Here is a 27,811-nt window from a genome sequence, read left to right as displayed (position 1 = left end):
TATAGACTACTTGACATTGACGTAATTTCAACTGCAACCTTTTATGGTGTTGCTGTATGATTTGTGGATTATGCAATTGCTCCCTCATGTAGTGCATGTATCATAGTACAGTCTGACATTTGAAAAAGTTTAACGCTTCTTTCGTTTGTCACGAGTCTTTTTCTGGAGGCAGAACTCAGCGATGTCCCCTGAAATAGGCAGTGGTGTAAAGTACTTAAGTAAAAATACTTTAAATACTACTTAAGTCGTTTTTTGGGGTATCTGTACTTTACTTTACTATTTATATTTTTGCCAACTTTTACTTTTACTTCACTACATTCCTGAAGAAAACAATGTACTTTTTACTCCATACGTTTTCCCTGACACCCAAAGTACTTGTTACATTTTGACAGAAAAATTTACCAAATCACACACATCAAGAGAACTTCCCTGGCCATCTCTACTGCCTCTGATCTGACTCGCTAAACACAAATGCTTTGTTTGTAATTATGTCTGAGATTGAAGTGTGCCCCTTGCTATCCGTCAATAATTGTTTTAGTTTACTGCGGAGCCCCTAGTCCCACTGTACATGCCTCAGATACCTCCTTTGTCCCACCTCCCACACATGCAGTGACCTCACCCAGTATAACCAGCGTGTCCAGAGATGCACTCTCTCTTATCATCACTCAGTGCCTGGGCTTACCTCCACTGTACCCGCACCCCACCATACCCCTGTCATTATGCACATTATGCCCTGAATCTATTCTACCACACCCAGAAATCTGCTCCTTTAATTCTCTGTCCCCAACGCACTAGACGACCAGTTTTGCTAGCCTTTAGCCATACCCTCATCCTACTCCTCCTCTGTTCCTCGGGTGATGTGGAGGCTAACCCAGGCCCTGCGTGTCCCCAGGTACTCTCATTTGTTGACTTCTGTAATCGAAAAAGCATTGGTTTCATGCATGTTAACATCAGAAGCCTCCTCCCTAAGTTTGTTTTACTCACTGCTTTAGCACACTCCGCCAACCCTGATGTCCTTGCCTTGTCTGAATCCTGGTTTAGGAAGGCCACCAAAGATTCTGAGATTTCCATACCCAACTACAACATTTTCCGTCAAGAAAGAACTGCCAAAGGGGGAGGAGTTGCAATCTACTGCAGAGATAGCTTGCAAAGTTCTGTCATACTTTCCAGGTCTATGACCAAACAGTTTGATCTTATAATTTTAAAAATGAATCTCTCCAGAAATAAGTCTCTCACTGTTGCCGCCTGTTATAGACCCCCCTCAGCTCCCAGCTGTGCCCTGGACACCATATGTGAAGTGATTGCCCCCCATCTGTCTTCAGAGTTTGTTTTGTTAGGTGACCTAAACTGGGATATGCTTAACACCCCAGCAGTCCTACAATCTAAGGTAGATGCCCTCAATCTCACACAAATTATCAAGGAAACAACCCTAAATCCGTAAACATGGGCACCCTCAAAGATATTATCCTGACCAACTTGCCATCCAAAAACACCTCTGCTGTTTTCAATCAGGATCTCAGCGATCACTGGATCATTGCCTGCATCCGCTATGGGTCCGCAGTCAAACGACCACCCCTCATCACTGTCAAATGCTCCCTGAAACACGTCTGCGAGTAGGCCTTTCTAATCGACCTGGCCCGGGTATCCTGGAAGGATATTGACCTCATCCCATCAGTTGAGGATGCCTGGTCGTTCTTTAAAAGTAATTTCCTCACCATCTTAAATAAGCATGTAGAACTAAGACCAGAGATAGCCCTTGGTTCACTCCAGACCTGACTGCCCTTGACCAGCACAAAAACATCCTGTGGCGGACTGCAATGGCATCGAATAGTCCCTGCGATATGCAACTGTTCAGAGAAGTCAGGAACCAATACACACAGTCAGTCAGGAAAGAAAAGAAAAGGCTAGCTTTTTCAAACAGAAATTTGCATCCTGTAGCTCTAACTCCAAAAAGTTTTGGGACACTGTAAAGTCCATAGAGAACAAGAGCACCTCCTCCCAGCTGCCCACTGCACTGAGGCTAGGTAACACGGTCACCACCGATAAATCCATGATAATCGAACATTTTCAATAAGCATTTCTATACGGCTGGCTATGCTTTCCTCCTGGCTACCCTAACCCTGGCCAACAGCTCTGCACCCCCCGCAGCAACTTGCCCGAGCCTCCCCAGCTTCTCCTTCACCCAAATCCAGACAGCAGATGTTCTGAAAGAGCTGCAAAACCTGGACCCGTGCAAATCAGCTGGGCTAGACAATCTGTAATCTCTCTTTCTAAAATTATCCGCCGCCATTGTTGCAACCCCTATTACCAGCCTGTTCAACCTCTCTTTCGTATCGTCCGAGATCCCCAAAGATTGGAAAGCTGCCACGGTCATCCCCCTCTTCAAAGGGGGTGACACTCTAGACCCAAACTGTTATAGACCTATATCCATCCTGCCCTGCCTTTCTAAAGTCTTCGAAAGCCAAGTTAACAAACAGATCACTGACCATTCCGAATCCCACTGTACCTTCTCTGCTGTGCAATCCGGTTTCCGAGCTGGTCATGGGTGCACCTCAGCCCAGCTTAAGGTATTAAACGATATCATAACCACCATCGATAAAAGACAGTACTGTGCAGCCGTCTTCATCGACCTGGCCAAGGCTTTGACTCTGTCAATCACTGCATTCTTATCGGCAGACTCAATAGCCTTGGTTTCTCAGAGGACTGCCTCGCCTGGTTCACCAACTACTTCTCAGACAGAGTTCAGTGTGTCAAATCGGAGGGCCTGTTGTCCGGACCTCTGGCAGTCTCTATGGGGGTGCCACAGGGTTCAATTCTCAGGCCGACTCTTTTCTCTGTATATATCAACGATGTCGCTCTTGCTGCGGGTGATTCCCTGATCCACCTCTACGCAGACGTCACCATTCTGTATACACCTGGCCCTTCTTTGGACACTGTGCTAACTAACCTCCAACGTGCTTCAACACCATACAACTCTCCTTCCGTGGCCTCCAACTGCTCTTAAACGCTAATAAAACCAAATGCATGCTTTTCAACCGTTCGCCGTCCACACCCGCCCGCCCGACTAGCATCACTACTCTGGACGGTTCTGACCTAGAATATGTGGACAACTACAAATACCTAGGTGTCTGGCTAGACTGTAAACTCTCCTCCCAGACTCATATCAAACATCTCCAATCCAAAATCAAATCTAGAATTGGCTTTCTATTTCGCAACAATGCCTCCTTCACTCACGCCGCCAAACTTACCCTAGTAAAACTGACTATCCTACCGATCCTCAACTTCGGCGATGTCATCTACAAAATAGCTTCCAATACTCTACTCAGCAAATTGGATGTAGTCTATCACAGTGCCATCCGTTTTGTTACCAAAGCGCCTTATACCACCCACCACTGCGACCTGTATGCTCTAGTTGGCTGGCCCTCGCTACATATATTCGTCGCCAGACCCACTGGCTCCAGGTCATCTATTAGTCTTTGCTAGGTAAAGCTCCGCCTTATCTCAGCTCACTGGTCACGATAACAACACCCACCCGTAGCACGCGCTCCAGCAGGTATATCTCACTGGTCATCCCCAAAGCCAACACCTCCTTTGGCCGCCTTTCCTTCCAGTTCTCTGCTGCCAGTGACTTGAACGAATTGCAAAAATCGCTGAAGCTGGAGACTTATATTTCCCTCACTAACTTTAAACATCAGCTATCTGAGCAGCTAACCGATCGCTGCAGCTGTACATAGTCCATCTGTAAATAGCCCACTCAATCTACCTAAATCATCCCCAAATTGTTTTTATTTACTTTTCTGTTCTTTTGCACACCAGTATCACTACTTGCACAGTATCACTACCATCATCTGCTCATCATCATCTGCTCATCTTTCACTCCAGTGTTAATCTGCTAAATTGTAATTACTTTGCTACTATGGCCTATTTATTGCCTTACCTCCTCATGCCATTTGCACACACTGTATATAGACTTTCTTTTTTTCTATTGTGTTATTGACTGTACGCTTGTTTAGTCCATGTGTAACTCTGTGTTGTTGTTTCTATCGCACTGCTTGGCTTTATCTTGGCCAGATCGCAGTTGTAAATGAGAACTTGTTCTCAACTAGCCTACCTGGTTAAATAAAGGTGAAATAAAAACAAAAGAAAAGAAACAAAAGAAAATGGTGCCATCTGCTTTAATTAATATAAGGAATTAGAAATGGTTTATACTTTTACTTTTACTTTTGATACTTAAGTACATTTTAGCAATTAAATGTACTTTTGATACTTAAGTATATTTAAAACCAAACACTTTTAGACTTTTACTCAGGTAATATTTTACTGGGCGACTTTCACTTTTACTTGAGTAATTTTCTATTAAGGTATCTTTACTTTTACTCAAGTATGACAATTGAGTATTTTTTCCACAACTGGATATAGGCAAAGTCAACATTGGCTATATTGTAAAAAATTCATTAAACAAATATATATTTTTGGTCTGAATTTAAGGTTAGGTTTAGGCATTAGGGTTAGCAGTGTGGTTACGGTACGGGTTAAGGTTAGGGTTAGGTTTAAAATCAGATTTTATGACTTTCTGTCCCACTGTCACAAAATGACAAACAGTTGTGTTTACTAAGGCTTTATTCCATTCATGTCATTCAGCAAAACATATTATTTAATAATTGTTTCATATTGCAATATTTGAATTGAAGAAAAATGGAAGAGCAATGGAGCAATTAAATATTTCTCAGATACACACCATAAACATAAAAACTATTCTTAATACAAAATAGTAATTGGCATTCAACATAGAAAGGCTTTCTCTTTTTTTCCAAAAGCTAATAAAATGACTATGACTGGTTGATTAAATCCTACAGACTAAATGTGAATCACAACAAATCCCTCACCAAAGAAGATGAGGGGGAAGAATGCATTATTAGGAATGACAATCAACATGTTTATATATATATATATATATATATATATATATAGCACCAGTCAAAAGTTTGGACACACCAACTCATTCAAGTGTTTTTCTTTATTTTTTAAATGTTTTACATTGTAGAATAATAGTCAAGACATTAAAACTGAAATAACACATATGGAATCACGTAGTAACCAAAAAAGTGTTAAACAAATCAAAATATATTTTAGATTATAGATTCTTCAAAGTAACCACCCTTTGCCTTGATGACAGCTTTGCACACTCCTGGCATTCTCTCAATCAGCTTCACCTGGAATGCTTTTCCAACAGCTGAGCACTTGTTTGCAGCTTTTCCTACACTCTGCAGTTCTACTCAAACCATCTCAATTTGGTTGAGGTCGGGGGATTGTGGAGGCCAGGTCATCTGATGCCGCACTCCATCACTCTCCTTATTGGTTAAATAGCCCTTACACAGCCTGGAAGTGTGTTAGATCATTGTCCTGTTGAATAACAAATGATAGTCCCACTACACACAAACCAGATGGGATGGCGTATTGCTGCAGAATGCTGTGGTAGCCATGCTGGTTAAGTGTGCCTTAAATTCTAAATAAATTACAGACAGTGTCACCAGCAAAGCACCCCCACACCATCACACCTCCTCCTACATGCTGGGAACCACACATGCAGAGATCATCCGTTCACCTACTCTGCGTTTCACAAAGACACAGCGGTCTTCTCAATTTGGTTGATCTCCATATGTGCTATTTCATAGTTTTGATGTCTTCACTATTATTCTACAATGTAGAAAATAGTAAAAATAAAGAAAAACCCTTGAATGAGTAGGTGTGTCTAAGCGTTTGACTGGTACTGTTATATATATATATATATATATATATATATATATATATATATATATAGTATATAAACATCAATGCAAAGAGGAATCCTTTTTACTAAAACTTCAGTTTTCACTTCAGTCCAATAAAATGTTTAATTTCTAATTTCACAGAAAGTCATACCATTTACATTTACGTCATTTAGCAGACGCTCTTATCCAGAGCGACTTACAAATTGGTGCATTCACCTTATGATATCCGTTGGAACAACCACTTTACAATAGTACATCTATATCTTTTTGGGGGGGATGGTGGGGGGGGGGTTAGAAGGATTACTTTATCCTATCCTAGGTATTCCTTAAAGAGGTGGGGTTTCAGGTGTCTCCGGAAGGTGGTGATTGACTCCGCTGTCCTGGCGTCGTGAGGGAGCTTGTTCCACCATTGGGGTGCCAGAGCAGCGAACAGTTTTGACTGGGCTGAGCGGGAACTGTGCTTCCGCAGAGGTAGGGAGGCGAGCAGGCCAGAGGTGGATGAACGCAGTGCCCTTCTTTGGGTGTAGGGACTGATCAGAGCCTGAAGGTACGGAGGTGCCGTTCCCCTCACAGCTCCGTAGGCAAGCACCATGGTCTTGTAGCAGATGCAAGCTTCAACTGGAAGCCAGTGGAGTGTGCGGAGGAGCGGGGTGACGTGAGAGAACTATACCATGTAGTAGCCTAATACTTTGCAAGTCTGGTATGATGTACTTGCATATAGACTGACACCTACACGCACCTACACAAAACTGCTATAGAATCAAAATACGTTTAAGGAATGGTCAATAGGTTTATGACCATATTAAAGCACTGTACTGTATTCACATTATGATTCTCTGGTTCAATATAAGAACCTCTTTCTCAAGAAAATAAACCCAGATATATGATACACTCCACCCTATGAAAGGCAATAGGGTTTGAACAAAGCACCATATTATTTCAAATATTCTACATACTACACATTTGATCATCATCCATCTACAGCCTTAGTCAACTGTACGATAACATGATATACCATGATAAACATTATAGAAGGGCGGAGTTGCTAGCATTAGGTCAACAGTATGTGGTATATTCATATGGTCTTCTATGTGTATCTAGATGTACACTATGCATGCTTTCTATCATTGCTTTTAGCTTGACGTAAGGCCAAGACCATAGGTGTCCAGAAAGGCGGCTAACAAATAAAACGTATTAGTGAATGTATTAGCTGTGTTAAGATTTAGGTTGGGTCTTAGTGGGTGGGCTGTTACTTAAGTTTTAGCCACAGTAGCAACCTAGTGTTCCCAGAGCCAGGAGCAAAGCAGGAGGACAGCCAGGCTGAACCCCAACACCAGCAGGAGGACCAGGAGCAGGGGAACAGTCCGAGAGGGGCCTAGGGGGGAGGGCCTGGAGCGGGATGGTCGGGACCGTATGTACTGGTCCACTGAGTCCCCCAGGCTGTAGCGTCTGGGGCAGTAGCCCAGGTCTCGACGGGCCTTCTCGATCTTGAAGGTGTGGCTCACTGCAATGTTCCTCACCTAGGAGGATGCAGAAAAGATTCAGGGAAATGGTAGCCAGGTACCTGACTGTCTCTGCATTCAACAAAGTTAACTGTCTTGGTTGTTAAGACTTGACCCGTTGGTTAAAGCAGAAACAGACTGGCACCCAACACCCAGTTAAAGGAAATAGAGTTAAACAAGCTGTTAAGGAGAAGAGTGTTAGTGGTCTGTACTGTGCCCCTGTCTCTCGCCCCCGCCTCTTTGCCAAGAAGGCAGCTTAACAAACTCAACAGCACTCCTTCACTCATGTCCAATCAGGGTGCACTGAGATGGGCATAGTGCTCAGTACAGCCTGGGAGGCGGGTTAGGAGCTCTGGAGCTTCAATGGAGTTTGACTCCATGCTAATGTCTTTGAATAACCTTAGTTTACCAACATCCTGCCACCCCGTGTGAAGGATGTCTCTCTGGTCCCTATTTCCCTTACTGCACGGAGGATACGATGTCTGCATGGAAAATACCTGTAGTGACAGAAGCTCTCAGACAAACCCGGTGGCTCAGTGTAACACAGAGATCCAGCAAGTATACTATTGTCTCGTTGGGGTAAATCCATTTGAATTCACTTTTTGACAGCACCCCTTTTGATGTGGACGAAACCTTCCATACGTATTTGCCTTCCATACAAGTTCTCAGAAAGGGACTTTTTGAACCTGAATGTCAAAACATTCAAGATATAAAAGTGCTCCAAGTTGCCCCCTTTTGCATACCCCACCATACCATGAGACATCAATGTCTTCATCACTGGAAAATATAAACGGTTGAGATTGATATCATTTAAAAGCTCATGAACAGGATTTAAAACTATTTAATAATTTCTTGATATTTCTTTTTATAATAACATTTTGAATTTCTTAACCATTAATGTCAATTCTCTAAATATTTGCATATGTTGCGGCTTTGACCCTATTTACATAATCTGAGATTTTTGTGTTGTGCCCACCATTAAAAACTATACTTTTGAAAGAAATTATGAAATAGTTTGACAACCCCGTTCATAAGCTTTTAAATAATATCAATCTCAACTGTTTATCTTTTCCTGTGATGAAGACATGGATGTCTCATGGTATGGTGGGGTATGCAAAAGGACTGAACTTTAAACACTTTTACACTATATATACAAAAGTAGTGGACACCCCTTCAAATTAGTGGATTTGGCTATTTCAGCCACACCCGTTGCTGACAGGTGTATAAAATTCAGCATACAGCCATGCAATCTCCATAGACAAACATTGGCAGTAGAATGGCCTTACTGAAGAGCTCAGTGACTTTCAATATTGCACCGTCGTAGGATGCCACCTTTCCAATAAGTCAGTTCGTCAAATTTCTTCCCTGCTAGAACTGTAAGTGCTGTTATTGTGAAGTGGAAATGTCTAGGAGCAACAACAGCTCAGCCACGAAGTGGTAGGCCACAAAAGCTCACTGAACGGTACCGTCGAGTGCTGAAGCGTGTAGCGCATTTAAATCTTCTGTCCTCGGTTGTAACACTCACTACCGAGTTCCAAACTGTCTCTGGAAGCAATGTCAGCACAATAACTATTCGTCTGGAACTTCATGAACTGGGTTTCCATGGCACGAGCAGCCGCACACAAGCCTAAGATCACCATGCACAATGCCAAGCGACGGCTGGAGTGGTGTAAAGCTCGCTGCCATTGGACTCTGGAGCAGTGGAAACGTGTTCTCTGGAGTGATGAATCACACTTCACCATCTGGCAGTCCAACGGACAAATATGTGTTTGACGAATGCCATGAGAACGCTACCTGCCCCAATGGATAGTGCCAACTGTAAAGTTTGGTGGAGGAGGAATAATGGTCTGGGGCTGTTTTTCATGGTTTGGGCTAGGCCACTTAGTTCCAGTGAAGGGAAATCATAAAACCACAGCTTCCAACTTTGTGGCAACAGTTTGGGGAAGGCCCTTTCCTGTTTCAGCATGACAATGCCCCCATGCACAAAGCGAGGTCCATGTAGAAATTGTTTGTCAAGATCGGTGTGGAAGAACTTGACTGGCCTGCACAGAGCTCTGACCTCAACCCCATTGAACACCTTTGGAATGTTACTTTTGGTCATGTAGTGTCTCTTTTGAATGTTTTGGTATTCATGTCTAAAAATACACTTTCTGACCACTTCTTCCATAGGCAAACATGTATGGAAAGTTGTGTTTAAAACAACAGTGATTGAATTCAAATGGATTTACCCTTTAGAGACTTAGCATGTATGTCTCTCTGTACAGCTGTCTGTCTCAGTAATCTCTGTTTGTCTGTCTCAGTATCTCCTAAGGAGATAACCCTAAAGCAAGGGAGCTAGTTGGAGTTGAGCCTGCAATGAAGTCAGTTCCCGTGTCCCCAGTGTTGAACTTCCTGACCCAGTCAATCGAGGTAGATGTTAGCTCTAACCACAGATCTGGGATTACCTTACAGTAAGTCACAGACAATCCTAGGAGGAGTAAAATAATGTCTGACCCTGGATCAGTGATTATGGGGCAACTTCTCCCTACTCCATCCCACCCTTCCAGGAGAAATACACACAACAGGCTAATATTTTATTCACAGGACAATTATCGATCTCCCGGTGGCAGCCGCCAGAATGTCTGACTGAAGCAGCTCCTGGACCAGCAGCCCTGTGGGCACGGCTTTGGTTTCTGTCTCATCACACATTCATGAAGTAATGCCTTCCTGGGTAAGACAGATAGCAGCTCCTACAACAAACAGCTCCTCGGGCCCTCCTCAGTGCCAGGGCAGGATGTATGCAATACTACTGCCATCAGTATGGCTGCTTTCCATTCCAAAAACATATTTTTCTACCTCCTTTGACAGACCTTGAAAGGTCGGAGATGTGTGACATCACACCTGGGTTCAAATACTATTTCAACTATCTCAATTACTTTCACATACATTTGAAGTAAGTATTCAGATATATTTCATTTGAAAAGACAAGTCATTCAATATTTTAATGCATTTGAATGTTCACAAGTGTATAAAACAATTATTGCCCTATTGCCCTCAGAACAGCCTCAAATCATCGGGGCATGGACTCTAAAAGGTGTCGAAAGCGTTCCACAGGAATGCTGGCCTATGTTGACTCCAATGCTTCCCACATTTGTGTTAAGTTGGCTCGATGTCCTTTGGGTGATGGACCATTCTTGGTACACACATGAAACTGTTGAGCGTGAAAAACCCAACAGTGTTGCAGTTCTTGACGCACTTAAATTGGTGTGGCTGGCACCTACTACCATACCCCAAATCTTCTTTTGTCTTGCCCATTCACCCTCTGAACGGCATACATACACAATACATGTCTCACTTATCTCAAGGTATAAAAATCCTTCTTTAACCTATCTCCTCCCCTTCATCAGCACCGATTGTGACATCAATAAGAGGTCATAGCTTTCCCCTGGATTCCCCTGGTCAGTCTATGTCATGGAAAGAGCATGTGTTCCTAATGTTTTGTACACTCAGTGTACACTTGGAAAGTATACAAAACATTTAAATACACTGACTCAAATACACTCCCATGCGTTTAAACCAGGTATTTGAAAAACAGTATTTGAAATAAGTATTTGAAAGTCCTTTAAAATAAACTGTCACTGTCAACTGTGTTTATTTTCAGCAAACTTAACATGTGTCAATATTTGAATGAACATAACAAGATTCAACAACTGAGACATAAACTGAACAAATTCCACAGACATGTGTCTAACAGAAATTGAATAATGTGTCCCTGAACAAAGAGGGGGGGGTCAAAATCAAAAGTAATAGTCAGTTTCTGGTGTGGCCACCAGCTGCATTAAGTACTGCAGTGCATCTCCTCCTCATGGACTGCATCAGATTTGCCAGTTCTTGCTGTGAGATGTTACCCCACTCTTCTACCAAGGCACCTGCAAGTTCCCGGACATTTCTGGGGGGAACGGCCCTAGGCCTCACCCTCCGATCCAACAGGTCCCAGACGTGCTCAATAGGATTGAGATCCGGGCTCTTTGCTGGCCATGGCAGAACACTGACATTCCTGTCTTGCAGGAAATCACGCACAGAGCGAGCAGTATGGCTAGTGGCATTGTCATGCTGGAGGGTCATGTCAGGATGAGCCTGCAGGAGGGGTACCACATGAGGGAGGAGGATGTCTTCCCTGTAACTCACAGCGGTGAGATTGCCTGCAATGACGACAAGCTCAGTCTGTGCTGTGACACACACCGCCCCAGACCATGACGGACCCTCCACCTCCAAATCGATCCCGCTCCAGAGTACAGGCCTCGGTGTAACGCTCATTCCTTCGAAATGCGACTCCGACCATCACCCCTGGTGAGACAAAACCGCGATTCGTCAGTGAAGAGCACTTTTTGCCAATCCTGTCTGGTCCAGCGATGGTGGGTTTGTGCCCATAGGCGACGTTGTTGCCGGTGATGTCTAGTGAGGACCTGCCTTACAACAGGCCTACAAGCCCTTAGTCTAGCCTCTCTCAGCCTATTGCGGACAGTCTGAGCACTGATGGAGGGATTGTGCGTTCCTGGTGTAACTCGGGCAGTTGTTGTTGCCATCCTGTACCTGTCCCGCAGGTGTGATGTTCGGATGTACCGATCATGTGCAGGTGTTGTTACACGTGGTCTGCCACTGCGAGGACGATCAGCTGTCCATCCTGTCTCCGTGTAGCGCTGTCTTAGGCGTCTCACAGTACGGACATTGCAATTTATTGCCCTGGCCACATCTACAGTCCTTATGCCTCCTTGCAGCATGCCTAAGACACGTTCACGCAGATGAGCAGGGACCCTTGGCATCTTTCTTTTGGTGTTTTTCAGAGTCAGTAGAAAGGCTTCTTTAGTGTCCTAAGTTGTCATAACTGTGACCTTAATTGTCTACCGTCTGTAAGCTGTTAGTGTCTTAACGACCATTCCACAGGTGCATGTTCATTAATTGTTTATGGTTCCTTGCACAAGCATGGGAAACAGTGTTTAAACCCTTTACACTGAAGATCTGTGAAGTGTCATGACGTTGGCCTGTGGGTAAGGTTTATGACCCCCCCTTAAATACCTTTCTCCCTTCCCTCTCTCTCTGACTCTACTGAAGGACTCTTGAATAGCCTTTGTTAAACATAGAGAGTCTGGGAACATCAAACAAGCGGGGGGAAAGGAACCATATTTTGGTAATAGAACCAGTTGAAAATATGCGTTGTTACTTAATGAGTATGGATGTCAGTTCGGTTGTCATCTGAGACATTATGACTGATGACAGGAGAACATAAACTGTATCTGGGAAAGTCTACACATTCTAGTTATCAGATTCACATGGAATTGTTGTGCAATTTAAATGTTTGAATATGAAGCTATTTGTGAAAAGATTAAATGTAATTTTAGCTTCCAAATGAGAGAATTGTGTTTTCATAAGGTTAGAGCCCTGCTCAATCAGTGGCCCGCCCCTGTGAAGAGACATGGGTTATAAACTATGAAACACACCCTTCTCTCCCTCCACTATATAAGCCCTTGACGAAAATGTAACCTTCTGTTCCGAGGACGTGAGGACGACGGTCCCATACGTTAAAAGGACTAACATGTCACCTACAGAACTAAGCCAACCTACATGTAATTCTGTGTGATTAGTTTGGTATTTAGTAAATAATGAAACCCAATTTTGTATTGCTGATTCAACTTGTTAGCCAGGGTTCGTGAAGATAACCAAGAATGTATAACTTTCAGATGAGACTGAAATAAGGTGACAATTAATATTGACTGCTATTGAGGTAAAATATTACTAGGTTTTTAAGAGTTTATTCGGAAGATAACAGATCTATAAACACTCTTTCGTGGTGCCCCGACTTTCTAGTTAATTACATTTACATGATTAGCTCAATCAGGTAATATTAATTACAGAGAAAGGATTTTATAGAATAGCATGTCATATCACTTAATCCGGCATAGCCAAAGACACGACAGAAGTTATTTGGATTTTTAAGAATTATCTTTGAAAGATATGATCCTGAAAAAGGGACGTGGTTGACTATTTGGTTTTTACAAATTAGCATTCAAATACTCAAATAAAAGTACTTGTTTTGCGATGTGTATTTGAAAATACTAAAATACACAGAAAAAGTATTTTAAATTCCAGATATTCAAATACACATGTATTTGTCCCCAGGTCTGTTTGACATAAACCATTTCCAGTCCAATCATATCCATGAAAGAGAGGGAACATCTACATTTTAGTCACTTAGCAGACACTCTTATCCAGAGCAACTTACAGTAGTGAGTGGATACATTTTCATACTGGTCTCCCGTGGGAATCAAACACACAACCCTGACATTGCAACCACCATGCTCTACCAACTGAGCGACACAGAACAAGGTAAAAAGGAGGGTGCCTATACATTCTGGGCAGTTATTGCTGTTTGCAGTAACAGATCGACTTTTTTCAACTGCATCTCAATGGTCTCATCAGTTCCTCTCCTGACTGCATCTAAATGGTCTCATCAGTTCCTCTGCTGACTGCATCGCAACGTTCTCATCCGTTCCTCTCCTGACTGCATCTCATTGGTCTCGTCATTTCCTCTCCTGACTGCATCTAAATGGTCTCATCAGTTCCTCTGCTGACTGCATCGCAACGTTCTCATCCGTTCCTCTCCTGACTGCATCTCATTGGTCTCGTCAGTTCCTCTCCTGACTGCATCTAAATGGTCTCATCAGTTCCTCTGCTGACTGCATCTCAATGTTCTCATCAGTTCCTCTCCTGACTGCATCTAAATGGTCTCATCAGTTCCTCTGCTGACTGCATCTCAATGTTCTCATCAGTTCCTCTCCTGACTGCTTCTAAATGGTCTCCGGGCAGCCGAGCGGAAATTGAGGAAAACTCGCCTCCCTGCGGACCTGGCATCCTTTCACTCCCTCCTCTCTACATTTTCCTCTTCTGTCTCTGCTGCTAAAGCCACCTTCTACCACTCTAAATTCCAAGCATCTGCCTCTAACCCTAGGAAGCTCTTTGCTACCTTCTCCTCCCTCCTGAATCCTCCTCCCCCTCCCCCCCCCTTCTCCCTCTCTGCGGATGACTTCGTCAACCATTTTGAAAAGAAGGTTAACGACATCCGATCCTCGTTTGCTAAGTCAAACGACACCGCTGGTCCTGCTCACACTGCCCTACCCTGTGCTTTGACCTCTTTCTCCCCTCTCTCTCCAGATGAAATCTCGCGTCTTGTGACGGCCGGCCGCCCAACAACCTGCCCACTTGACCCTATCCCCTCCTCTCTTCTCCAGACCATTTCCGGAGACCTTCTCCCCTACCTCACCTCGCTCATCAACTCATCCTTGACCGCTGGCTACGTCCCTTCCGTCTTCAAGAGAGCGAGAGTTGCACCCCTTCCGAAAAAACCTACACTCGATCCCTCCGATGTCTACAACTACAGACTTCTTTCTTTTCTCTCCAAAACTCTTGAATGTGCCGTCCTTGGCCAGCTCTCTTGCTATCTCTCTCAGAATGACCTTCTTGATCCTAATCAGTCAGGTTTCAAGACTGGGCATTCAACTGAGACTGCTCTTCTCTGTGTCACGGAGGCTCTCCGCACTGCTAAAGCTAACTCTCTCTCCTCTGCTCTCGTCCTTCTAGACCTATCTGCTGCCTTTGATACTGTGAACCATCAGATCCTCCTCTCCACCCTCTCCGAGCTGGGCATCTCCGGCGCGGCCCACGGTTGGATTGCGTCCTACCTGACAGGTCGCTCCTACCAGGTGGCGTGGCGAGAATCTGTCTCCGCACCACGTGCTCTCACCACTGGTGTCCCCCAGGGCTCTGTTCTAGGCCCTCTCCTATTCTCGCTATACACCAAGTCTCTTGGCTCTGTCATATCCTCACATGGTCTCTCCTATCATTGCTATGCAGACGACACACAATGAATCTTCTCCTTTCCCCCTTCTGACAACCAGGTGGCAAATCGCATCTCTGCATGTCTGGCAGACATATCAGTGTGGATGACGGATCACCACCTCAAGCTGAACCTCGGCAAGACGGAGCTGCTCTTCCTCCCGGGGAAGGACTGCCCGTTCCATGATCTCGCCATCACGGTTGACAACTCCCTTGTGTCCTCCTCCCAGAGTGCTAAGAACCTTGGAGTGACCCTGGACAACACCCTGTCGTTCTCCACTAACATCAAGGCGGTGACCCGATCCTGTAGGTTCATGCTCTACAACATTCGCAGAGTACGACCCTGCCTCACACGGGAAGCGGCGCAGGTCCTAATCCAGGCACTTGTCATCTCCCGCCTGGATTACTGATCACGAACCTCAGCCTGCCCTCGACCTGCCCTTTGCCTGCCCCATGCTCCTAATAAATAATCTGAGAACTGTACTATCCTTCCCCCGTGTCTGCATCTGGGTCATATCCTGAGTCATCATAAAAAGGGTAGAACCAGCTTACCCGATTTTACACTATGATTTGACTATTAGATGTTCAATGTTTCTTTTGAAAAAGTTTTTAAAAAATGAATTGTTTCATCATATTAAAACGAGAGTTCAGTTCACGTAACAGGGTTGACCTTAAAATTAGGGACAGGATTTTTTTAACCTTAAAATGGATCAATAATCACATGAATAAATAATAATCTTCAAAAATGACTTTGTCAAACCAACAAAATAACAACGGCTTTACAATGATGGTGAAAACTTGGATAAATGTTGGGATTAAGTGTGTTCAAATATTCCTAGAAGTCACAGAGGATGCAAAGAGGGACATGTCCAAATGCAGAATTGTAGCACTTTAGTAAGTCTTTATTCAAAAAAATAAATCTGATTTATTGAATATTCCACGTGGTCTATATTGAAGGACACTTCATGGCTTTCAAATTTGTGCACAATTTCTACTTAAAATATCAAAGGCACTCATTTTGTGGAACGACCCTGCCACCGTGGCCCAGTGGGGTTCTACACTGACTGAAACATGTCACCATGACCCAGAATGCAATAACTTCAGAACTTTAGAACTCAAACAGAGTGAAAGGTCTAAGTAAATTCAAAATGTTCTCCCTTCTGTGTGTTTGCTCTTTGTATCGAGTATGTGACAGGAAAGAGACTGTTACACTTAATTAATACACTGAATATGTAACACTGGAAAACATGGAATATTTCTCAACAATGTTTTCTTGCAAGTGTGGTGAGGAAGGTTGGTCCTCACATCAGTGCTTGGCTGTAATGTAAAACTGAGAAGAGAGAAAGGAGGAAAGAAGAAGAATGGGTAAAAAGGCAGAGTAAAAATGGGAAGTGAGAAGAGGGGTTAGGTGTAGAAAGCGCTATGAAGGTAGGTATGTAGGCAGGTAGGCAGGCAGGCAGGCAGGTACATATAGATAGGTAGGTAAGTAGTAGATAGGTACTGTAGATACATAGCTGTATGCCTACCTCATTTCTGGTGAAGAGCAGAGGGATCTCCACTATTGGCCTCAGAGCCAGGTGTAAACATTCCATCAGAATGGCTGTGAAATACACACCTCAGATGAGGAAGGAAGACAGCAGCGTGGCAGGTCTGAGCTACGAGCAGCGTACTATTACAACAGTTTGGCAAGTATGAAACTGGTGTGTATCCTGACAGATTGTGGCTGATGTTAGGCATGATCAGCGTCCTGTTACAGCAGCATGGGTGTTTGTGTGTGTGCGTGCGTGTATGTGTGTGTGAATGCGTGCCCGTTTGTGTCTCATACCTGCTGAATAGACCAGTGAGACAGGCAAGTGTATCAACGGTCGGCTGTACCCCAGCTTCTCAAACTAGAGAGGAGGGGAAAGACAGAGAGGATATCAAAGACCAAGACAAGATAAACTATATGTGTTAATCACCCAAAGAATATATAGAGTTAGTCACCAGTGGTGTTAACCATTCAAACAGGTTGACAGATTCCCCGTCGTTGATGAAGTAGGCCTGTCCACTCTGAGGGAGAAAGGTTGATATTACTATGTATACACCCCCATCCCAAACACACACAGGCATAAATATGTACAATGTGTACAAATGCCACTTGAAGGTAGAACAAACAAGTGCTGAAACGATCATTGGTATCCATGGAGATGGTGAGTAGTAGTAAACTCACAGCCACACAGTTCCTCTTGGGTGTGAGGCTTTCAGCAGCCAGGACGTGGGCCAACACCAGGTTGTCCACATGGACCCAGTTCATCTTGGCCTGGCGGTTTCCAAAGCTAAAACTGAACAACCGGCACTCCACATTCACCTGGGGAGAGAGAGAAGGAGAGAGAGAGAGGGAGAGAGAGAGAGAGAGAGAGAGAGAGAGAGAGAGAAGTGAGAGAGAGAGAGAGAGAGAGAGAGAGAGAGAGAGAGAAGGAGAAGTGGAGAGAGAGAGAGAGAGAGAGAGAGGGGTGAGAGAGAGAGAGAGAGAGAAGGAGAAGTGGAGAGAGAGAGAGAGAGAGAGAGAGAGAGAGAGAGAGGAGAGAGAGAGAGAGAGAGAGAGAGAGAGAGAGAAGGAGAAGTGGAGAGAGAGAGAGAGAGAGAGAGAAGGAGAAGTGGAGAGAGAGAGAGAGAGAGAGAGAGAGAGAGAGAGAGAGAGAGAGAGAGAGAGAGAGAGAGAGAGAGAGAGAGAGAGAGAGAGAGAGAGAGAGAGAGAGAGAGAGAGAGAGAGAGAGAGAGAGAGAGAGAGCGGGTTGATAATTCAACTGAATTCAGGTTAGACTGTATTGTTGTCCTGAGAGTATGTCTGTTCTCATGTGAGTGTGTTTGGGGTTGTGTACGTGTGTCAAGGCATGCATGGGTTTGTGTGTGTACAATGGTCTGACATTGAGTGAGGGGAGATGTAAACTGTATTAGTGAACCGGGAACTGCAGCATCCCAGCCCTGTTCTACCCAGCCCAGAATAGAGTATTCCTTCCCTTCATTCTCCCCAGGGGAGAGAGAGAGAGGGGTGAAACAGGATACCTTAAGAGGGTCCATTAATAATATATCCTCACCAGGTACACATTCTGCCAGCCAAGGATCTAAACCCTAAGATAACCTCTATACCTGATAGAAGGGCAATGAGACTGGGCTGTCATTTTATTGTGCCACCCGCACAATTAAATAGTACACAGACATTTATCCCTATGGTGCCGCCGTCTTGGATGGAAAGTAACAAATCAGGTGGAATGTAGAGATGTGTCAGTTCTTTTCATTGTGATTCTATGTGGTAGGTAGGTGTACGGACACTCACCATAACCCTGTGTAGGTGTCGTCTCTCTTCTGGCCCATAGATGCCTGAGGGTCTCAGGACACAGGTCCGCAACAGACCCCCACCTTTACAGAAGAGAATGGCATTGAATAATGAACTAAATCTGGCAACACTGAAAGTTTGTTACAAATGAGTTACTCCACCGTGTAATTACTTGTAACTGAGTCTAGAAATGTAAATTCCACTTAACTGCAAGATAGTGTACTATGCCAATGTATGTTGGTTACTGTAATACTGTATGTAAGTAGTAGTAATAGTTCATCAACATATATAATATGCTAACCTTTGCTTCAACCTGAACTCATCTTCCAGTGTTAATATATTTCCTCTACATCCTGTCTTAATAAATGCATGAATGGTCCAGTAGAGTATATAATGACATAGCGCCATGCTCCTAGCTTAGTTTAATATAGAAATAAGTGGTCATTGATAGGGGGTTAGGTTTCCCCCAAGGAGGGGCTGAAGGCATCACACCTATTTAACCAAGCTCTCACTGGAATCACACTAATGCAGTAAGAGAATTCCTACACACCTTCGAGACAGACGAACTGTACAGGGGTTTATGTTCATGGATACATTGTGTGTGTGTATCAATGTCTCCTGTGATTCTGACTGTCAGTTTTACAGTAAGTATGTACGTGACATCTGCCTGTGACGAGAGTCTGTACTGCATGTCTGGTACTACTGCTACTAACTGTGTGTCTCTGTGTGTGTAAGTACATCCCTGTGTGTGTGTTGCTTGAGACAAAACGGTGTCGGGTGAACACTGCTCTCCAGTCTCCAGTCTCATTGTGCTTTCCAGCTCTAAATTCAACTGGTGTCAGCAGGTCCACTTGGATTAGGTTGCACACACTTGGTTTCCATGCCAACCTCACTCACTCACAAATACACACACACGCACGCACGCACGCACGCACGCACGCACGCACACACACACACACACACACACACACACACACACACACACACACACACACACACACACACACACACACACACACACACACACACACACACACACACACACACACACACACACACACAGTTTGGCTGTGAATACATACAGCATCCATTCATACACACTGAGAATCATAAGACAATGTCAATGACCTGAACACACCATTTCCATTTGAGGATATCATCAGTGTCTTGATGCTGTAAGTAACCCCCATCCTATCACCTCAAGATCATGCCAGACAAAGTCACAGTGTCTCTGCCATAGACTCAGAATTATAATAATACATCTAATACGGTATATCTTCATTCTATTTCTAGGGTGTCTCTTACCTTTGAGTGAGCGTCCATTGGCTGTTAGGACCATCTGGTCAGAGATAGATTTGGTCCTGGAGTAGTGGTCTATGTGCTGGGACAGAACGCATCATATCTATTCATATCAATCCATGCGTTTTATTATTTCCTAAGACATAGCCATCAGAGGATCTATTCATTGTTACTGATGATGCTGAGGAAAGTACAGGTAACTGCCAGAATAAAGGAAACACTTGAGTAAATGAGGGATACAAAGTATATTTAAAGCAGGTGCTTCCACACAGGTGTGGTTCCTGAGTTAATTAAGCTATTAACGTCACATCATGCTTAGGGTCATGTATAAAAATGCAGAGCTGTTTTGATGGCAGTCTCAGACTGAAGTATGTAGTGCATGAGAACAGAGAAATAATTCAGTTTGAGTCATCAGGCAAGTGTTTTCCACCACCATCAACAAAACACCAAAATATGGAATTTCTCATGGAAGAATAGTGTTCCATCCCTCCAATTTAGTTCCAGACACTTGTAGAATCTATTCCAAGGCGCATTGAAGCTGTTCTGGCGGCTCAACGCTCTATTAATTAATACATTTATGTTGTTGTTTCCTTTATTTGGCCAGTTACCTGTATGTCCTTTGGAAGGGGTTGCAAGATAGATGCATGTCAGAGGTGTGACACCCATACTGTACACACCACACACACTCACTCTCTCTCACACACACCCCGCCAGTGTCAGGTTGACAGGCTTTGAGCCTCCAAGCTATCCTAAACTGTGTAACTCTACTCATGTGGGACTTATACAGTCATGCACAGCCATGTAAGCTGGAAGGAGCAGCTCTGGGAGAAGATTACATTCATGAGCTTCCTTTATCAGCCTGGTTCTGGATGTCATGTACACCATGTCAGCGTCAATCTCAAGGTTACTGTAAAACATCACATAGCAAAAGTGCCCAGTCCTTTAACCAATTGTACCACATGAAAAGTAAACTATGAAAAAAGATCATACGCACAGTAAGTTGTGTTTTCATCAACTCAGAGCAAACACTTATTCTATATAGACACAGTAAAGCTAGCCTGGGTAAAGCAGACAGAATGCTGCACTCACTATCATTCAGTCTGGTTTACCCAGGCTACAGTAAAGCTGCTCCTCATTGGGACATCCTGTTCTTACTCACCATGTCCAGGGGCACACAGGGCAATGAGTCCTCGTCGCCCTCCTCTATGGGTTTGCCAGCAAACGTCACATTGATCGTACTGGTGTAGACCAGCCTGGTGATGCCCTTCTCCACACACACTGAAACAAGCACACACACAGACAGGGTTATCATTGGGCCAAGTTGTTTAACTGAAAACGCATTCTTATTTAGGAGTTTATTTAATTTTCGAAACGTGGGTCATGACTCAAAAGCCTATTCGCCCACTGAGCTCAAGCCTAGTCATTATCTCTGGGAGTTAACACACGTCTGTAGGTCTTGGACAAGGAGACTGTTCTGCACCACCTCCAACTACATTTAGCAGGCATTATATGGCTACGCATATATGGCTGTACTGTTACACTGCACCACATTAGAAGCCCTTCAACAGGTCTCTTCCACTATTTCATCATAGGGGCCAAATGTTTACACATTATTGCGCAGGAGGGCCAAAAATGTTCCACCTCCTAGGACGTCTTGTGCCTATAAAAATGGATTTACATACAGTATGTTGTGCAAAGATAATACTGTATGTAATGTAAAGAATGTGTTGTTAATCGAAGGACTGGTCTACCTGTCTGTGTGAGAGGGGAAGTTGATGAGTGTGGCAATAGTTGAAGAGTGAGGTGAGGGAGGGAGGGAGGATAGAGGGGAGGAGGTAGGGAAGAAAGGAGGGGAAGAGGTAGGGAAGGAAGGAGGGGAGGAAGGCGGGAGGAGGGAGGGGAGCTTGTTACCATTAATGACGTTGTTCGTCCCTCCGACGTTGACTGACTCCACCTGCTCTTTCCTCAGCTGTGAGACACAGAACAGAATAACCTTTAACACTGTTTGTGTGGGAACTAATGAGTAATGTATAACTAATGTGTAGCCCTAAATCCGAAACCATGGGCACCCTGTTAGATATCATCCTGACCAACTTGCCCTCTAAATACACCTCTGCTGTCTTCAACAAGGATCTGAGCGATCACTGGATCACTGCCTGCGTCCGTAAAGGGTCCGCGGCAAACGACCACCCCTCATCACTGTCAAACGCTCCCTAAAACATTTCTTCGAGCAGGCCTTCCTCATCGACCTGGCTCGGGTATCCTGGAAGGATATTGACCTCATCCCGTCAGTAGAGGATGCCTTGTTGCTCTTTAAAAGTGATTTCCTCATCATCTTAAATAAGCATGCCCCATTCAAAAAATGTAGAACTAAGAACAGATATAGCCCTTGGTTCACCAGACTTGACTGTCCTTGACCAGCACAAAAACATCCTGTGGCGTTCTGCATTAGCATTGAATAGCCCCCGCGATATGCAACTTTTCAGGGAAGTTAGTAACCAATATACACAGTCAGTTAGGAAAGCTAAGGCTAGCTTTTTCAAACAGAAATTTGCATCCTGTAGCACTAATTCCAAAAAGTTTTGGGACACTGTAAAGTCCATGGAGAATAAGAGCACCTCATCCCAGCTGCCCACTGCACTGAGGCTAGGAAACACTGTCACCTGTCATCAATAATTTCAATAAGCATTTTTCTACGGCTGGCCATGCTTTCCACCTGGTCACCCCTACCCCGGCCAACAGCTCTGCACCCCCTGCAGCAACTTGCCCAAGCCCTCCCCCCCTCCCCCCGCTTGTCATTCACCCAAATCCAGTGGGCAGACAGCTGATGTTCTGAAAGAGCTGCAAAATCTGGATCCCTACAAATCAGCTGGGCTAGACAATCTGGACCCTCTCTTTCTAAAATTACCGAAATTGTTGCAACCCCTATTACTAGCCTGTTCAGCCTCTCTTTAGTATCGTCTGAGATCCCCAAAATTGGAAAGCTGCCGCGGTCATCCCCCTCTTCAAAGGGGGAGACACTCTAGACCCAAACTGTTATAGACCTATATCCATCCTGCCCTGCCTTTCTAAAATCTTCTAAATCCAAGTTAACAAACAGATCACTGACCATTTCGAATCCCACCGTACCTTCTCCAGTATGCAAACGGTTTTCCGAGCTGGTCATGGGTGCACCTCAGCCATGCTCATGGTCCTAAACAATATCATAACCGCAATCGATAAAAGACAGTACTGTGCAGCCGTCTTCATCCACCTGGCCAAGGCTTTCGACTCTGTCAATCACTGCATTCTTATCGGTAGACTCAATAGCCTTGGTTTCTCAAATGACTGCCTCGCCTGGTTCACCAACTACTTCGCAGATAGATTTCAGTGTGTCTAATCAGAGGGCCTGTTGTCCGGACCTCTGGCAGTCTCTATGGGGTGCCACAGGGTTCAATTCTCAGGCCGACTCTTTTCTCTGTATATATCAATGATGTCGCTCTTGCTGCTGGTGATTCTCTGATCCACCTCTACACAGACGACACCATTCTGTATACATCTGGCCCTTCTTTGGACACTCTGTTAACAAACCTCCAAACGAGCTTCAATGCCATACAACACTCCTTCCGTGTCCTCCAACTGCTCTTAAATGCTAGTAAAAATAAATGCATGCTCTTCAACCGATTGTTGCCCACACCCGCCCGCCCGATTAGCATCACTACTCTGAACGGTTCTGACTTAGAATATGTGGACAATTATAAATACCTAGGTGTCTGGCTAGACTGTAAACTCTCCTTCCAGACTCACATTAAGCATCTCCAAATTCAATCGAGAATCGGCTTCCTATTTCGCAACAATGCCTCCTTCACTCATGCTGCCAAACATACCCTCGTAAAACTGACTATCGTACCGATCCTTGACTTCGGTGATGTCATTTACAAAATAGCCTCCAAAACTCTACTCAGCAAACTGGATGTAGTCTATCAAAGTGCCATCCGTTTTGTCACCAAAGCCCCATATACTACCCACCACTGCAACCTGTATGCTCTCGTTGGCTGGCACTCGCTACATATTCGTCGCCAAACCCACTGGCTCCAGGTCAACTATAAGTCTTTGCTAGGTAAAGCCCCACCTTATCTCAGCTCACTGGTCACCATAGCAACACCCACCCATAGCACGCGCTCCAGCAGGTATATTTCACTGGTCATCCCCAAAGCCAACACCTCCTTTGGCTGCCTTTCCTTCCAGTTTTCTGCTGCCAATGACTGGAACGAATTGCAAAAATCTCTGAAGCTGGAGACTTATATCTCCCTCTCTAACTTTAAGCATCAGCTGTCAGAGCAGCTTACTGATCACTGCACCTGTACACAGCCAATCTGTAAATAGCACACCCGACTACCTCATCCCCATATTGTTATCTATCTTCTTGCTCTTTTGCATCCCAGTATCTCTACTTGCACATCATCATCTGCACATCTATCACTCCAGTGTTAATGCTAAATTGTAATTATTTGGCCTTTACGGCCTATTTATTGCCTTACCTCCCTAATCTTCTACATTTGCACACACTGTATATAGATGTTTCTATTGTGTTATTGACTGTACGTTTGTTTATGTGTAACTCTGTGTTGTTGTTTTTGTCGCACTGCTTTTCTTTATCTTGGCCAGGTCACAGTTGTAAATGAGAACTTGTTCTCAACTGGCCTACCTGGTTAAGTAAAGGTGAAATAAATACTAAAACAAAAATTAAAGTAATCACACCCTTTATAAAGTCACTTCAAAAAGTGAGTAAATCTCCTGCTATATGACCACTACCTTCAGCCTGTCCTTACCCACCAGCCAAACACACAGACAAGCTTTCTAAGTTACATAATCATCTCCTAGCTGACTGTAAATATTTCAGAGCGAGAGAGAGAGAGACTCAGTATCAGGCAGAGAGGGACTAGAGACACAGGTGATACTACAATGTGAACAGTTGAGTTTCACTAACAAAGCCTCCATTCAATATGTTATGATTTATCCTACTCTGGAACGCATAGACAGGCATCCATTCCATCTCTGTCACACGCCACTCAAGTCGTTGCATTTAAGACAAAAAATGTACTCTGTACTGTATTCTTGGAACAGTGTTACAGGAGACCAGCAACTATGGGTGATGGTTTTTGAATTGTTTCCATTCCCAGTCAGATAAATGAATAAAGAAAGTAGAAGGGTTAAATTCTACCCTCCATCTGTTCAGGAACTCACCTGTTCTGGGCCTGACATCCCATAGGAAGCGGTGTGGAATATACAGTCGACCCCCTCACAGATCTTATACAGAGAATCATAGTCCCGGATGTCGCTCTGCAAGGGGACAAAATCACTACTATGTAAGACAATGATATGCTGTGTTTTTTCCTCTACCCTATGACTTTACTTCACTGTTATACAGTATGTAATATAACAGTACGATAAACCATCGGATTAAACTGTCTCATGTTAGAAACAGTCAACCCTTTGTTCTATTCATATTAGAAAGAGCGGCTCTGATATTAGAGTGTCAGTAATGTGAGGAAACATTTGACATAATTCATCCATTCTGCTATGGAACTCTCCACCTTCTTTTCACGGTGAACTATCTTGTTGGGTAAGATGACAACTTGAACATATAGTACATGGTATGTCCATATATTAGCCAATGATTAGTAAGTACAATTAAGTTAAAGTGCCATGAAGGCTGCACCTGAAACCTGAATCAGAGCCCCGGCCTCCTTCTGTCCAAGTCAACACCTGGCACCCTCAACTAGATCACTTACCTGTGTCTTTATACCTGAGCCATGTATACCCAACCTTATTAGCTCCGTCTACCCAGGGGTATATGAGGAGAAATACTACACTAAAGACACTTGCATTTCAATGTATCCCCCTGATAACATACAGTGTTCTCTCCCTTTACTTTTTCAATTACGATCTTAACAAACCAAGTGGGGGAATTTCAAACTAGTAATCATTTAGTTACAATGATCAACAACAAAAGCAGTGGTGTAAAGTAAAATAACTTTAAAGTACTACTTCAGTTGTTTTTTGGGGTATCTGTACTTTACTTTACTGTTTATATTTTGGCCAACTTTTACTTTTACTTCACTACATTCCTAAAGAAAATAATGTACTTTTTACTCCCTGACACCCAAAAGTACTCATTACATTTTGACAGAAAAATGGTCCAATTCACACACTTATCAAGAGAACATCCCTGGTCATCTCTACTGCCTCTGATCTGAAGGACTCACTAAACACAAATGCTTCATTTGTAAATTATCTCTGAGTGTTGGAGTATGACCCTGGCTATGCGTCAATATATATATATATTTTAATTGTTCCATCTGGTTTTCTTAATATACGGAATTTGAAATGGTTTATACTTTTACTTTTGATACTTAAGTACATTTTAGCATTTCCATTTACTTTTGATACTTAAGTACATTTAAAACCAAATACTTTTAGACTTTTACTCAAGTAGTATTTTACTGAGTGACTTTCACTTTTACTTGAGCCATTTTCTATTAAGGTATCTTTACTTTTACTCAAGTATGACAAATTAGTACTTTTTCCACCACTGAACAAAAAGAAAGCAAAAAAACCCTGGGAAATCTAGGACTGGAGTTGCATACCCCGGGGATGAATCTTAACTTCCACTTAAGTCAAATTGTAACTTTGTCAAGCATTGATGACAGTGAGATACTAAGTAAACATTTGAAAGTTGAAAGTTAGGATTTGCCCCGAAGTGACAAGTGCGTCGACTCTACCTACCTGATGGAAGACAGTACCATCTGGAGTATCCCACTGTGGCTTGTGAAGATCCAGCAGCACCACAGACACTCCCTGGCTGACCAGAGCTCTCCCCAGTCTCAACCCGAAATACCCTGCTCCCCCGGTCACCAGCACCCTGCCTGTCCCCATCCCTGCCCCTCTCAAGGCCTGATCAGTCACTTCATCCAGGCGGGAGGGTGGACACTCCGGGCTGCTGCACCAGGCACCCACCACCCCATTGGCCCTGTGTCGGGAGGCTGGAGTTGGGGTTGAGGTTAGGTCTGGGGCTGGTCGGCTCACCCAGGACTGGAGCTGATGGTTGAGGTGGTGGTTGTGGAGGTGTCTATTAGCCTGTATATGGCACCCAGCACTGCCTGGGTCAGGCAGGGGGGCACAGGGGTAGGGCAGCTGCTCTACCTGGCACAGAGAGCCTCCGTTGTCCTTCATACTGGGGCCACACAACTCCATTCAGACTCCTCTTGCGATAGATGGAATTCGGAACCCTGTGAGTGACAGGGGGTTGAAATAGTAGCTACCTCATCAGTACAGCTATTCTCAATAAGATACACGGTAGCCACCTTCATCGGCTATAACTAATAACATTTTCTTTGCCAATTAATTTACATGACCAGACTATAAAACAATAACAAAGAAATACTAATTCATTTGACTGAGTAATCAATAGAGTAAAGTACAGGACTAAAACAAGTTTGACTGTGAGTCAGTCTGTACAGTGAGTCATCGCAGAGAGCGCTGCAGATACAGACAGACACCATGTGCCATTGTCTATTCGGATGTCAAACTCTAGTTATTTTATCTCAATTGTCACATAAGAATACTAGTTCCATGATACTATTTCCTTCTATATAGTACACTGGTGATTTCCTATGACAAAGTTGAGTTGCAAGTATGGCTTTCTAACATTGACCCACAACCAAAATGCGCAGATTCTAAAAGTTTTTTTTTTCTGTACAATTATATTGCATATTTTACAACGATCTTAAAAGAAACATACAATATCCAATCAACCTTCTGAATAAAGCAAAATATAGGCCTACCCAGTGATGCGCGGATCTGGTTGCCACATTACTTTCCATTGTAAATTATGTCACTAAAACGACTTTGGTAAATAGGCCTACTGTACCTTTCAACGTACTGTCATATATCTGCTTATGTCCATTGAATACATATCATTAAAATATCCCCCTTTTTATATTTTGACACCCCTCTCGCAGGTCCCTGCAGTCTACGCTGACAACCTTTGCCTGACAATCACTTGTGGCTTC

The 27,811-nt window shown here is 43.8% G+C and overlaps 1 protein-coding gene across 1 annotated transcript; it reads right to left on the bottom strand.

Moving 5' to 3' along the window:
- Positions 1-6,380: 6,380 nt before the first annotated feature.
- On the bottom strand, positions 6,381-27,016 carry LOC106592406 (putative short-chain dehydrogenase/reductase family 42E member 2). Its single transcript, XM_045721304.1, has 11 exons — positions 26,526-27,016; positions 24,984-25,079; positions 21,669-21,726; positions 20,917-21,035; positions 19,764-19,839; positions 18,459-18,541; positions 17,352-17,489; positions 17,126-17,191; positions 16,968-17,031; positions 16,669-16,742; positions 6,381-7,291 (listed from the first exon to the last, which is right to left on the bottom strand). Exons 1-11 carry the CDS (start codon positions 26,991-26,993, stop codon positions 7,049-7,051), a joined length of 1,485 nt encoding a protein of 494 aa, XP_045577260.1. The 5' UTR covers positions 26,994-27,016; the 3' UTR covers positions 6,381-7,048.
- Between the last annotated feature and the right edge of the window lie 795 nt (positions 27,017-27,811).

This window comes from Salmo salar, chromosome ssa06 (assembly GCF_905237065.1).
Source record: "Salmo salar chromosome ssa06, Ssal_v3.1, whole genome shotgun sequence".
Taxonomy (NCBI): Eukaryota; Metazoa; Chordata; class Actinopteri; order Salmoniformes; family Salmonidae; genus Salmo; species Salmo salar.
This window is presented reverse-complemented; position numbering and strand designations above follow the sequence as displayed.

Excerpts from the sequence above, each read along its gene's own strand:
- LOC106592406 (XM_045721304.1), bottom strand. The coding sequence starts at position 26,993 with ATGGAGTTGTGTGGCCCCAGTATGAAGGACAACGGAGGCTCTCTGTGC. Across the intron at positions 17,490-18,458 it reads GACACCTACACAGGGTTATG|GTGAATGTGGAGTGCCGGTT; the intron begins GTGAGTGTCCGT and ends CTCTCTCCCCAG. Across the intron at positions 16,743-16,967 it reads CTCACTGGTCTATTCAGCAG|CCATTCTGATGGAATGTTTA; the intron begins GTATGAGACACA and ends TGTATTTCACAG.